This window comes from Pelodiscus sinensis, chromosome 12 (assembly GCF_049634645.1).
Source record: "Pelodiscus sinensis isolate JC-2024 chromosome 12, ASM4963464v1, whole genome shotgun sequence".
Classification (NCBI taxonomy): Eukaryota; Metazoa; Chordata; order Testudines; family Trionychidae; genus Pelodiscus; species Pelodiscus sinensis.
Window position 1 is genome coordinate 30,479,030 of NC_134722.1, and position 14,220 is coordinate 30,493,249.

Genomic DNA, 14,220 nt, shown 5'->3' on the forward strand with positions numbered 1-14,220 from the left:
GCTGGGGAAGGGGAGGGGGATTGGGTTGTGCGCACCCCCCCAACCTCCCTCTTCTTCCCCAGAGCCAGACACTTCCCCTCCCTGCTCTAACCCAATCTCCCTCCCCCACTAACTTTATGTCCAGGTCCTGGAGCTGCCACACCCGGAGCCACTGCCGCTGCCTGCGCTCAGCAGCCGGCTGCTAGCATGTGCAGGCTGGGACGCTGTGTGCAACCCGGCCTGCACGTGCAGGATACGACGTAGTGCGCTGGGGGCCCTCAGCAGAACGGCGCGGGCTCTGAGCATGCATGGGGCTCACAGCGGCCTGGCCGTGCGAGCAGCTGACCTGAGCAGTTCCAGGTTCCGTCCCGGTTCCATCAGGAGCTGCAATTTTTTTTTCACGAGCCGTGGGTTGGCCACCCCTGGACTAGGGATCTAAAATCCTGGTTAATTAGTTAACCAGTTAAACCTAAAGTTTAACCAGTTAGCCAATTAAGCTGGCAGCAGAAGCTAGCTTCTCTGCCCTCCAACCCCCACCCATGCACAGGGTGGGCATCTGCTCCTGGGTACTAGTTAACCTTTAACTGGCAAGCACCACCTGGTAAAGATGATGGGTTACCTATTCACATCCCTACTGTGGACCTTTAGTCTGATCCAGTGTGGCTGCTCTTATGAGGATGGACTTTGGGAGATTCAGGATAAGGGCTGTTGGAGTTACCCCCAATGGAATGACTAAGCAAGTGTAAGCCAGGGTAAGACCCTGTGCTTGTGTGCCAACCTGATGTCAGGGTTCTGAGCCATCGCAGTACAGCAGTGGTCTCCTACCTTTTTACTCCCAAGATCACTTTTTAAATGACAGACCAAGCCAAGCTCTACCACCCAGCCCCTTCCTTGAAGCCCCGCCCTCTCTATTCTCCTCCTCTCCATCACTTGCTATCCCCAATCCTTATACTGCAGCTTTTAAAAAAAAATTCTTCTGTAGGAAGAGGTTTTTCTAACATTTGGCCTGTCTAGACTGGACCAAATGTCAGGAAAAAAAACCCCATCTTTTGGAAACCCCCTTATTTCCCGTGGAAAGAGGAATATAGGGGTGACCGAAAGATCATGTTTGCTCTTCCACTAAAAAAAAGCGAAAGAACAAATGCAACATTGGATGCAGAAGAGTTTTTCTGGGATATCTCCAGAATCCTGAAAAACTCGTGCAGTCTATCCGGACCCTTGCTGGATTGAGACAGGATGTGTAGTCTCTGGGGTGGGAATGAGGGATTTGGGCGTGGGAAGGGGTGAGAGGTGCAAATTCTGGGAGGAAATCTGGATGCAGGAGGAGGTGGAGAAGGGGACACTGGCTCGGGGAGGTGGCTCCAGGCCGGGCAGTGTTGGGGTACTAAGCAAGCCACAGGCTTGTGGATGTGAGGGTGCAGGAATTTGGGTTGGGGTATGTGAGGGGCTCAGGGCAGGGGGTTCCAGTGTATGATAGGCTCAGATCTAGGGTCTGGGGAAGGGAGAATGCAGGAGTGGTTGTGGCCAGATGGGGGCTTGGCCCCAATTAGGGGTTTGTTGACCAGGTTTCATTTTTAAATAGAATACTATGTTAAATACAAAAAGTTTCTGCATTGTCTTTATTTATGAGAATGGCAGGGGACCCCTGCCTTGAGTCAGGGGTCACTGACCCATAGAAAAGTCATTCGAGAGCAGGGGACACAATACTGGGGAGGGGGCTAGTGGGTTCTGGGGTAGGGAACAGGGTGCTAGTGGGGGCAGGGAAGAGGGAGCAGGATGCCAGAAGGACAGGTTTCTGCAGTGGGGGGACAGGTTTCTGTAGTGGGGAAGGCAGGGGGACAGGTTTCTGCAGTAGGGGACAGGGTGCCAGAGGGAACTGGTTTCTGCAGGGGAGCCAGGGGGGCAGGTTTCTGCAGAAGGGGGACCAGTTTCTGCAGGGGGCGGGGGGGGGCAAGGGAGAGGGAACAAGGTTCGGGGGAGAGGGAGTCCCCTACACCAGCCACGGAGGGAAGCCTCTGACCCGTGCTCCCTCCGGGCTGAGCACAGGGCAGCGAGGCTGGAGCGAAGAGAAGCGGCTTCTCTTCGCTGCTGCCCGACTGTCCTGCACTCAGCCCCGGGAAGCTTGCTCCAGCACAGCTGGAGCTAGGTGCAGCCTCCCTGGGCTGAGCACAGGGCAGCAGGGCTGGAGCGAAGATAAGTGGCTGCCCGGCCAGCTGGCCATGGTGCTCAGTCAGGGTGCCCCACGCTCCACGTGGGCAGGCGTAGAGAAGCCGCCCGATCAGCTGGAGCGCAGGGCAGCCTCTTTAAGCTGAAAGCCACAGCCAGCTGGCTGGGGTGTTTAAGCCCTCCTGACCTCCCAGCTCCCACCATTCCGTGCAGCTACTCATCTGTGGTGTTGCTCGGTGAGTAGCTGCTCCTCAAATGAGGAAATCAAATGTAAATGTACTGCGCAGACGCGCAGTGCAGAGAAAGCTCAAGATCAACTCTTAGAGCCCCTGAGATCGACCGGTAGATCGCTTGGTGACCACGGCAGTACAGTGTTAAGGCACCCAAGGTATAGGACTGATGGTGACAACTCCTAATCATCTGGATGATCTGAAAAATGTCTTAGTAGCATAGGTGGTACAGGAGTTGCACTCCAAAATCTTGCTGGACAAACCCTAGTGTTGCATTTGTCAAACTATGGGTCTCGACCCCCCGGGGGGACATGGTATCACAAAGTTTGAGAACCCCTGTCCCAGCGGATTCAAAAGTGAGGGGATGAAATACAAGCTTACAGGTTGTTATTTTATTTTGTTTATTTCGGGATCAGAGGACTACATGAAGGAAAGGGGAAAATTAGCCAATTAACTTGCATTTAATGGATAAAATCACCTTGGGAATGTATATTTGAAATCTGAGCCATAGCAGCAGAACATTAAGGCACCCCAAGGTTAGAGGGCAGGTAGTAATGAGCCATGACTGATTGGGATGATTCCCAAAATGTCATATCTCCCTAAGGAAGAGCTGTTAAACCCTTTTCACATAAATTATTACATGAATGCAACTGTTTATTTCGATGATAATTCACCAAAATTATATGCAAATCTAGAGCGAGAGCCTAAGCAGTGTCTGCTGGCACAGAACTGTGTGCCCACACAGAGGTCTGTTAAAATGGGCCTTCACACAGGTATGGGGAGGGCGAATCATACTAGCACATCTGTTTGCAGGGTCTTTAGAATTTTACATTGTATGCCATGTGTACTGAGATTCACAGTCAGTGCTGTAATCCAAATTAATGATTGAATTTTCAGTTGGCAACATAGTTATTGTAGCAGTCAGAGTAAGATAAGTAATACCTGCAATTGTACTACATAGTTTCCATTTGGTGGCCCAGTGGATAAGGCCCATGACTGGGAGTACAGCTCTTGGTTCCATCTATCTGCTAATTTTACAGTGTTGTCTTGGGCAAATCACTTAATCTCTATTCCCATTTATAAAACGTGGATAATCCCTAGGGAGGCTGCTGTGTCTGAGACCCTGTTCCAGTTCACTGTGGGAGGTGCGCACTTCCCCTTGTAGGATGGGATCCCATGAGCCTTTGCTCTCCCAGTGGATCTCTGATTTACATCTGCGAGCTGTCAACTGTTTTACTTAGCTAGCCCAGTTTGCTCAGCAACAGGCAAGAGTTTTCCTCTGTGAGCTTGTGGGTAGGAGTAGTTTGCAGTGATACAAGAGCAGGGTCTTGAAAACAAAGAGTATCTCTTTTTCTAAAGAGACTCAGCACTTAGAGAAGTGGGTTCAGATTATCAGAGGTCTACGCATACATTGCCTTGCCTACACTTGGCATTGTCCTTGAGGCCCTGGATAGACCTGACTTAGCTCTGGTGCCCCTTCTCTTCTCTCTGGGCACCAAGTACCAGCTTGGATGCTACAGATCTCTAGCTTGCAGTTAAGTCTCTGGGCTTGTCTTGACTACATGGTAGATCGCTGCTGCAGCAATTGATCTACCAGAGGTCGATTTGCTATATCTCCTTAGATGCAGTAAATCAACCTCTGAGTGCTCTCCTGTGGACTCTGGTACTCCACCAGGACTAGAAAGAATAACTAGAGTCGACGGGAGAGCAGCCCCCACTAGGGATGTTAAATATCGGTTAATTGAATAGTTGATTAACCTCATGTCTTCCTATTGGTTAGTCGACTATTCTAAAGTCCCTGTAGGTGGGGCCAGCAGCCACTGACCTCCAGGCTCGCTCCAAGCGGAGCCCCCTGTCACCCTATGTTGCTGCCTCTCTATCAGAGGCAGCAGCATGAGATGCCAGGAAGGGGCTGGTCCATGAGGAGAGCCAATTTAAAAACCAGCTCTCCTTGTGGACTGGCTGCCTGCCACCCTGTGCTGCTGCCTTTGATACAGAGGCAGCAGTGTGGATTGGCAGCAGCTCCTTCCTGGTGAGGGTGCGGTCTGAGCTCCTGGAGCTCCAGCACAAGTCAAAACTGAGCCATGCTGCCTGTGCACCTGGCTCCTAATACGCTTTAAATGAAGAACCGCAGCAGGGGTAGGTCCCGAACCTGGCACAAGCCGGGACTGAGCCAGACTGCTGGTCAGCCTGATAAAAAATGTACTGGGGAGGGGGGAATGCGAGTAGTCTATAAGCTTTTCCTAATCGGTCAATTGACTATACTATTATATCCCTAGCCCCCACTGACCTTACTGCAAAGAAGACACTGCTGGAAGAATGTCATCTTCAGCTACGCTGTTTGGTAGCTGTAGTTGCTTAAGTTAGATTGATGGGAGGATGTATTATAGACTAAGCCTCTGTGTCAGCTTGACTAACAACTTCTCTCAGTGTAGGGTAATAATTTAACAAAAGTGTATCTTGAATCCCAGGTTCTGAGCCTTGGGTATTGTTTTACCTTTTCCTGTCTCTTTTTTTAAATCCTTTTTGGTCTAAATATGAATTCAAACTAGGGATGTTAAAAATCAGTTTTTTCTGTAAACGTGTAACTACTGAAATTTTCAGCGGTTACACGTTTACATGCAAGGAGGGGAGGTGGCTCTGTGGGAGCTGGTGTGTGCACGGAGGCAGTTTTTAAGCCCCACCATGTTTAAAAACTGGTTCCTGCTGGTGTTCCCTCCCCTCTCACCCTGTGCTGCTGCCTCTGATACAGAGGCAGCAGCTCAAGGGGCAGGGAGGATGAGCTTGCATATAACCATGAAGTTTAACAATTAAGCTCAGGTTCATTGGTTGACTGTTTAGCCATGTATCCTAACATATCCCTAATTCAGATATTTCACAGTTTTCCACATTATTTGCAAGATAAGCGCTTTTACAGAATATCATCTGCCTAATGATTAGCATTAATGGAAATTCCAGTTTTTTTGAGAAGTGTCTGGCATTGTTTTCTTGTGAAAGCCCGAGAAATGTTTAACAAGTTTTTGTCTATAAGCAAATGCATTAGAAAACTACGGTATGTGTGATAAGACATAGTACAAGGTGATTCTGTAAAGGTGTGTGACTTGATTTCTGTAGCGAGGAAGAGTTGAATTTTTATAAGATTCTGTTTGCCATGGAGAGTTGCAGATGAGCCGTAATTTCTGTCACTAAGTAGCTGTTCTGAGATTGGTGCTTTCAGTTTCTTTTCTCTTGTCTAGTTCTTTTCCAATTCCTTTTTGCCTATTTATTTACAGTGTGGTGCTGGACTAGTGGCCAGTGAGGACTCCCCCATGAAATGCAAAGATACGAAGAAAAATTGTGTTGAAGACATAGCCAATGAGGCTGTTCATGTGCTATGGAATGTATGGTAAGCTCCATGTTAACGTTAACACAGATGCTTTTCTTAGATATCTAGTTCTTTTGAAATATAGTTTGACCTGTTAAGCACTAATTAGGGTAAAAGCAATAATACCCAATCATGTCATTCCTGAAAGTAGTTTGTATATTAACATGGCTGTCCTTTTTCACACTTCAAATGCCTTTTATCTTGTAAAGGGCAATAACATAAAAATTAGGGATGTAAGTGAGTAGTTGACTAACTGATAAGCCTAGACTTATTGGGTAGTCAAGTCACCTACTTGACTATGTGCTTCTCCCCCATTGCTGCCTCTATATCAGAGGCAGCAAAGGGTGGGGAGCAGGAGCTGGTGCTGTGGGGAGCCGTCTTTAAAGCTGATTCTCCCCCAGCACCATCTCCATGGGGGAGAGGGGTCAGGGAAGACAAAGGCGCAGCAGGGGAACCATTGCGAGCCAAGACTGAAGCAGTCCTGGCTCGCTACGGGTCCCCTGCTGTGTGTCTGCCTTGTAAATGTAGTAAGAGCCATATGGCTCTTACTATGTTTACAGAGCAGAGATACAGCAGTCCTGGATTCAGAGAGAGCCGGGACTGTTCAGTTCTAGCTCACACTACCCTGGGGAGCTAACCCCGGTGCAGCTCTGCAGTTTAAATGATGTAGATGCCGGGCAGCCTATAAACCTGAATCCTACTACATTTAAACTGAAGAGCAGCACCGGGGGTAGTGAGCACGCCTCCCCTTATTGATTAATTGAGTTGTCGATGGAAATTCCATCAACTACAAGATTAACTAATTAAACACAATTTAACATCCCTAATGAAAATATTTTTTAAGTTCAAGATCTTGCAGATCCACAAATTTATTATTTTACTATTATTATTAATCAAGCAGGCAGAACTGTGCTGGAATTTGAATTACTCCTGATTTTGGCTTTTGTGCAACTACTATACCATACTGTCTCTTCAGCTGAAAACTTTTTGCAGTTCATGGGAGATTGAAGATTACCGCTCCCCAAATTTCTTATAAGACCATCTTGTAATGGAGAAGGAAGGGAATATTATATGCCAGTCAGGAGATCCTAGTATTGTCCCAGTCTTGAGTCCTTGATGCTCGAGCCTAATATTTCACTAGAAGTTTGACCTTCCTGGTTCGGCACCCTTGAGACCTGAGTGGTCCAAAAGGAGGGATTTTGCCAGACCAGGGAAGGTTATTTCTGCGCCCCTGCCACCAGCCTGGCTCATCTTCTGACATGTGTGACTTGCCCTGCTGTAGCACCCCATGGTGCCACTGCTGTAGATCTCAGCTTTGCTGCAGCATACCACTGCCCCACCACAGAAGCTCCAGGTCCACCCCTGGGACTCCTGACCCCCTCTCCGCCATCGCAGACCACACTCCTGGGTTCTCAGCCCTGCTGGTTCTGCTGAGGCTGCTCTGGCCCCGCTGCTAGGGCAGCCCTGCAGCTGGGGCTCCTGGTCCCACCATAGCAGGCCGCTGCTTGACTGAACCCCACTGGTGTTCCGGCTGCCTTGCAACCGTCTCAGCTGGACTCCTGCAGCAAGGCTTTCAGGCACTGGCCTCCCTGCAGCCAGCCTGGCTGGGTTTGCAGCCTCCACAGGGCTTCTCCCTTTGGCTCTCCACTGGGTCTCTCTTGTTCAGCAACATCCATGGTCGAGCAGGATATTGCCAGGCCTGGGAGTCCTGGTTGAGAGAGGTTCAACCTGTACAATTAAATTATTTTCTGTGGGCCTGATCGCGGGCTCAGTGAAGCCAATAGTAGTTTCATAATTGATTCTATTGAGTTAAGGTCTCAAGTTCTTGAATACGCAAAATCATGGAAATCCACAGATGATATAAATGAGAGTCCCTTAGCATTCATAGCAAAGCCACTGAATGGAAACCTAGAGTGGCCCTTATACTGTTGGACTCTGCATTCACCACTGAAGGGGCAGAGTGGAGCTTCCTAATCTGCATATGCTTTGCCCATTCTTGCAGCACCTGAAGATCACTATGTGAAAGTGTAAAGTGCTAGATCTAGAGAGAGAGAGAGAAAATTGAGGAGAACGCAGAATGTCTAGATAGCCCTATGAAGTATTGAAATGGGAAAAGAATTAAGACCTATAGAACACAGAGGTTAGTAACCTTTGGCGTGTCTAATGGAGTTAATGCTGCATACGTGTAAAATGATAGTAAAGAGAGTGCTGAGATAGGAGCCTCAAAGTGACCTGTGCACATGTGTAGCATAAAGAAAGGGAACACTGACTGGGAACTGAATTCAGCAAACTGTGAAAATCAAAAGCAACTGAGGCAATACACAACCTGGTAACGTGCGCTTTTCCTGGCTACTGCAATTCTCAGGGGAAGATTAAAATGATTTATCATGCCACCCTTGCTAAAAATAGCTCCCCTGCCCTCCTGCTGTCTGATGTTCTAAAGAGAAAATACCCTTGTTTAAGGCAGTCATCTCTGTTGGGTCAAATCCTGCCACCACTAGTGTGATGATTAGGAATCTGAATGGTTAACTGGTTACCCGGTAATCATCACCTTCAACTGGGAGCAGCCCCCTGCCCATCCCTGTCTAAATTAAATTTAACATTTAACCAGTTAACTAATTAAATGGTGGGGATGGGTGGTCACCTTAAGTTATGCTATACATAAGGGGAGTGATTTTTCTAGTTACCTATTCTATGAAACAACTGTGTGGCCATGTTGGGGGAAAGAGTGAAGATTTGTTCTCTTCCTCCTCTCTCTGAAGATGTTTCCACTCCCCAGTCTGACTATGTGGTATGAGTGCTGGGGTTACCTGTTAGTGCTCTGATTAGGGATGTGTATGGTTAACCAGTTAGGGGCTGGAGAAGCTCCCTGCCCACCATAGGCAGGGAGCTGCTCCAACCGCAAGGGGTCCACTGCAGCAAGGGCTGCTCTGACCAGCTGGCCAGAGCAGTCTTAGTCTGTAGGGAAAGCAGGGCTCTAGCACAGCCAAGGAGGCCACTCCAGCTTAGTGGTGCTGGAACGGGCCCCCCTGTTCTCATGTTTAACTGGTTAACCAATTAAATGGGATTTTACATCCCTAGCTCTGATGCAGGAATGGTGACTGCTTAAGCATATGAATAATTCTGTTACTAATTTACATCCATTTGTGTACCTGATATGAAGAAAATTAAAGTTTGCATAAAGAAAAATAGAAACTTTGGTCCAAACATTGGTATGACAGAATGTGACAAAGACTTGGGCTGAGAGTTCAAACTGAAATTCAACCGAGAATTCTTTTGTTATTGTTCATTTAAGCTGTATCATGTAAGCTGCTCTAGGAAAATGGAACCCTGAGCCAGTATGAAGTCCTACTGCCTTCATTTGGGCTTCAGGAGCAGTAGCAGTAGTAGAGTTGAGGCCTTATTTAAGCACTAAAATCTATAACTATGAAATAACTTCATGCACAAGTCTCTGTGCTGCCACATAACCTTTTGTTGTAACCCTTGCCATCAAGAGAACAGTGTTTCTTGTATTTATTTGTAGTGTCTTATTTTGAATGTAAATGACTTGCAGACCAGGACCATGTTTTGTAAAGCACTTTGCATAGTTTGGCACTAGACAAATAATCATTTGGATGAGTTTATTAGCAACTGGCTATGTACTGTGATATTTCAGATTCATAAATGTCAAGGTCTTGCCTTAATATTTTAGTTCTAAGTGAAATGGATGATGCAATTTAAATACAAATGAGATTAGTAAGATAATTAAAAGAAGTGGCATTTTTCAGATGGTTTTAGAAAAATAGTCTAGATTTCTGAATGTCATCTCTCTGTGGAGGACCTATGACGACATATTGCTAGCTGGGGAAAAAATCCCTTAAAGTAGAAAATATGGCTGTTAGATTAAAAAAAAAAAAAACTTATTAATAAAAATATGAACTCAAAAAATAAAATGTTTGAATAGAGCTCTACTATAGAAATTTTTATAAAAAATGAAAAATGTTTTATTCTTTATTTTTCTTAGTGAGTGCAATGGTACAGCAGTATCTGTATTTAATAAAGAAGGGTGTTTGGATGTTTTGTTACAATATTTGAAGAAATTTTCCACCAACGTAGATCTGGCTATCTCCGTAGGTAAGTGCTTAAAAGGATTCTGATCATCATGGGTTTCTTGATCTAGGAATATATATTTAGCATTAAAATACATGTATTTGGTCATCATAATGATCCTATAGATCAGGGGAACCTAAGGATGCAGCCCCTGGCTTGCCTGGATGCAGTCCCAGAGGCTCAGGGCTCCCACCCAGAATTGGGGAGTCCATATTGGCATTCCAGGTCCCCCACTGGGCCCTGAAGGCTAGTAGAGGGGAGTGTCTTTACCTCTGTCCTGGGCCACGGCAGTGGTTTATTTTTCTTTCCTCATTTGTGTGTGGCCCCTAACAGAGGCCCCCGACCCAAAAAAAGGTTTCCCATCCCTGCTATAGATTCACAACTGAAAATAAGAGCTTCAGAAGAGATGGGTCTAAAAATTACACTTTGGAGTTTGAAATCTTGTATGCGTGCTGTCACAACACTACCCTTTTGGGGTATTATAGTGCTTGAGTGAGAGGAAAGGTTTTCTGGAGAAAAATTAATTAATTTAGCTTTTTTTTTTAGGCAAGGGGTATGAGTTCGTAACGCAGTTGGGACATCAAAAACACTCTTCTCTCTGAAAATGTTTGCTGTAACTAATACTGTTACAAATTCATCGCAACACTTCCACTGTTTTTCTTGTGTAGTGGGTCAGGGCTTGACTCACATGCAGAAGTATGTGGATGACTTGGGATGTCCCACTTGAATTCAATGGGAATTTTCTCCATGAATAAAGTTATTTGTGCCCAAACAAAAGGGTTTGCAGGACTAAGCTTTCACCTCTTTGTGCATGTCTTTCCTGTCACAAAAAAGGAGACAAAAACCCTTTATTACTACAGGTTGAACCTCTGTGGTCCGGGACCATGGATGTTGCTGGACTAGAGAGCCCCGGTACAGAGGTTGTTGGTGGCTGGGAGCAGAGCTGGCTGGTGAGGCCAGTGAAGCAGCAGAGCTCACAGGGCACCAGAATCCGCAGCCAGCCAGGCAGGAAAGCCAGTGGGGCGCTGGAACCTGTGGAGTGGGGTTGGGGGCAGCAGAGCTCACAGCAGGTTGGGAAGTTGGTGGACCTGCGGGAGTCCGTGGGGCAGGGAGGCTGTCAAACCCACAGCCAATGGGGCTGGGAAAGGGCAAAGGGACTGCTGGGGCTGCTGCTGGAGCTACGTAGCCGCCAGGGCTCATGGGGCTCCGGAGCCTGCTGGGCTGCTCCAGCCAGGGGGCCAAGGGCAGTGGTGCCAGGTAGGTGGGGAGAGGAGCCCAACACAAAGGCTGCTCCCCGCCTTCCCTGGTCAGGAAAACTCTCTTGTCCAGGATTGGTCAGGCCTCGAGGGAGCCGGACCAGGGAGGTCCAACCAGTAGCAAAAATAAGTTAATGTGTAGTACAGTAAACTAATTGTATCCTGCAATTGTAAAATTGAGTAGCTTTCACAATAGTGTCCCATGCAGTTAGAGAGCTGAAAGCATTACATTTTTGGTTGTTTTTTGTGACTTACAGCACATTGCTTGCAGGCAGTAACGGAAGATAACCCAGAGCTGCTTTCTTCTTTCAATGCTTCTGCACACCAAATGCTGGAATCCATATTGTTGTCCCAAGACAACACCATGGAGCATATCCTTTTAAGGACATTGTTGGCAGGTATGATTCAACTGGACCCTAACTTTTATCTTTTGATTATATGACTATAGGGATGCAAGAGGCAGAGATTTTAGTTCTCCATCATATAAAAATAATAGCAACAAATGATGTGGCCTAAGTGCCAGCTTAGAAGCAAGTGCTGGGTAGATGGTTCTCAAATCTGTTCCTGCCACTGTTACACCTTTGTCAGGGAGGCTGCGGTTTCATATGTCGTCATTTATAACTACAAAGGATAATATATTCAATATTTGAATCATGACTAAAGGCTCTTGATTGTGACTTCAGTCCCAGTTTGGTTTGGTGTTACTCATTCTTTAGTGCTTCTAAGGAAATACTAAATATTAAAGACATCATGTTGTTCTTGATCTTACCTATGCTGGGCTTCGAAGCATTTGAAACCCGATTTTAAACTTTGCTTCAGCAAGAACATTTAAACGATTTCTAGCAAGATTTATCTGGCTGCTCCACAAGGCTAGCCTATTATACTGCAACAGAGACAAGTCCAATGTAAATTGTATGGGCCATTGGGTGCTTTGCCTTCAGCTTCATTCTGTTGTGTTGTACCTTCCAGTTAAGATGCTTAATTCTTGATGATTTCTGACAGTGAAATACAATTAACTGGAATTCTCCTGACTCGAGCACTCTGTACCTGTGCTTGGAAAGGGAGGATTTTATTTAATTTCTCGTTAGTTTTTTTGTTTGTAGGTCTGAAGAAGAAAATCTCTCTGTTTGAGCTGTCCCACGTCTTAAAAGAAGTGGGACAAACTTTTTCAGTGTCCTGAAGATGTGCTATATCTATCAAGCAGAACGTCACCCTGTGCAAATGTTTTGTCCATCTTCATGTGATGTGGTTTGCCCCAGCTTAAGGTTTTGGGCCCTTGAATGATCAATATTGGTTGACACTTTAAAGAACTGAACAGAAAGTCACAAATCTTTGGGAAACTTGAAATTTCGGTTCATAAAGGACTCCTATCTTTCTGAAGGAGTCAGTTGCTTCTTAGTTAATGGAAGGGGTTGGAAATCAGGAGACATGGGTTCTGTTTCCAGCCATGCCGTGAAACGTCTGATCCTGGGGAAACTTTTATGTGCCTTAGATTCTCCTTGTATAAGAGAGGAATCCATAGCTAGCTACCTTTGAAAACTACTTTTGAGATTCTTGATGAAAGAGGTGGTAAAGATAATGAGTATTATAGTGAGCACAAGCTCTGGTTTTACAATGGCAGTGGCTACAAGAAGGTCATGCACCAGGTAGCTTACATGTTTTGACATTCTAACTCTCCCATATTTAGGCTCTGTCTGGAATATAAAGGACACCATTCCATCCAGTAGCCAGGCAAGCACAATTAATGTTATCCTGAAGATTTTCTCAGAATCATTAGTGGTGGATGCTGGCGAAACAGTTATTCAGCTGAAGGAAGCTGAAACGCAGAGGCTAAAACTCCCTGTCGAGACAGAAACTGAGGAAAATGTGGGTGATGTATTAGACAGTGCTGTGCTGAATGAAGATGAAGAAATGGAAGAACCACCAGAAGGAAAAGTCAAAAGAGAAAATGACATTTCAGATCTTCTTCCAGTAAGTATGGCAGATCGTGGCTGGCTGCACTTAGTGCAGTGTTATGCTTCTGATTAGTCTTTGGTTAACTGTCAATCTCATTTTTCCATAATTCTTCCTTACAAGGGTGAAAATTCAGTCTCAGACACTTGGCATAAAAAATTTCATCCTGATCTTAAAGTAAAAGTTTGGCAAAGTTATAAGCCACTGAAAATAAGGCCCTATAATAGAAGGTGCACCCTTAATTATAGGCAGGGCATACCAGCATGGTGTCAGTGCCACCTTCTGCCTGCCAGCTGGCCTCTGAGACAGGAAACAGCAGTGGCTGCTGAGGCTGGAGTTTGACTGTCCCTCCTCCTTCTGCCTACCCACACCCATCTGGCAGAGGCCCATCATGGTAACCCCCATCATGCAGCCACAGCCTCCTCGCAGACTGAGGGGCACCTAGGCCATTGTGCCTCTTCTGAGAAATTCCAGGCCTTATCCATGAATCTGCTGCAATTTATTATTGTTGTCGTCTGAACCTCCATAATCTGGAACACCGATGGGTTGGACCCTGGTGTGCTGCTGCTTTCCCTCCCACCCCCCACCTGGGGAAACAAGCAGCACAGTGAAGCGCTTTGCTGGAGGCTTTTCCCTGCCACTCCCAAGGGGAGAAGGCGGGGTGTCTTGAACCAGCAGAAGGGGTGGAGCCACATGTTCTCCAGGGAGCAGAGCGCCAGGTAAGCACCTCACTCCCATCCCCCCCCCCACCCTTTCTCCCACCATGAGCCTGCCTACCATCCTCCATGGTCTGAAAACTTCCTTAATGCAGCATGCCCTATTTCCCAGGGTTGCCAGATCAAAGAGGTTCAAGTGTATTTTTTATTTCATTAATTAATTTGATAAACTCTCTGCAATTTACAAAAAGCCTTGTAACTAGACAAGTGTTGGATAGTTTTTATTAGGACAGCAAAAGGCATATGCCAAATTTCAGGTCCCTACCTTCAAGGACAAGGGTGCTAGACCGGTGCGGGTAAAATACGTCTCACGGGATGGATCTGGCCCATCCAGCCCACCCTACCAGGACTTTCGGGCACTGAGCAGCTCCATGCCACTCAAAGTGATTGGCTGCTCCATGTGGCTCTCTGCGCTGGGGGCAGGGCGGGAGTTTGTGCACTGCCCCTGCTCCCAACACAATATTTCA

The 14,220-nt window shown here is 46.5% G+C and overlaps 1 protein-coding gene across 1 annotated transcript in view; it reads left to right on the forward strand.

The window, feature by feature from the left end:
- HEATR3 (HEAT repeat containing 3) overlaps nucleotides 1-14,220 on the forward strand; it is a 46,131-nt gene that overhangs the window by 14,000 nt on the left and 17,911 nt on the right. Inside the window, exons 4-7 of the mRNA XM_075940245.1 lie at nucleotides 5,648-5,760; nucleotides 9,743-9,852; nucleotides 11,342-11,482; nucleotides 12,772-13,055. Of these exons, the coding sequence (XP_075796360.1) occupies nucleotides 5,648-5,760; nucleotides 9,743-9,852; nucleotides 11,342-11,482; nucleotides 12,772-13,055 (648 nt within the window). The remainder of the gene's footprint in view (nucleotides 1-5,647; nucleotides 5,761-9,742; nucleotides 9,853-11,341; nucleotides 11,483-12,771; nucleotides 13,056-14,220) is intronic.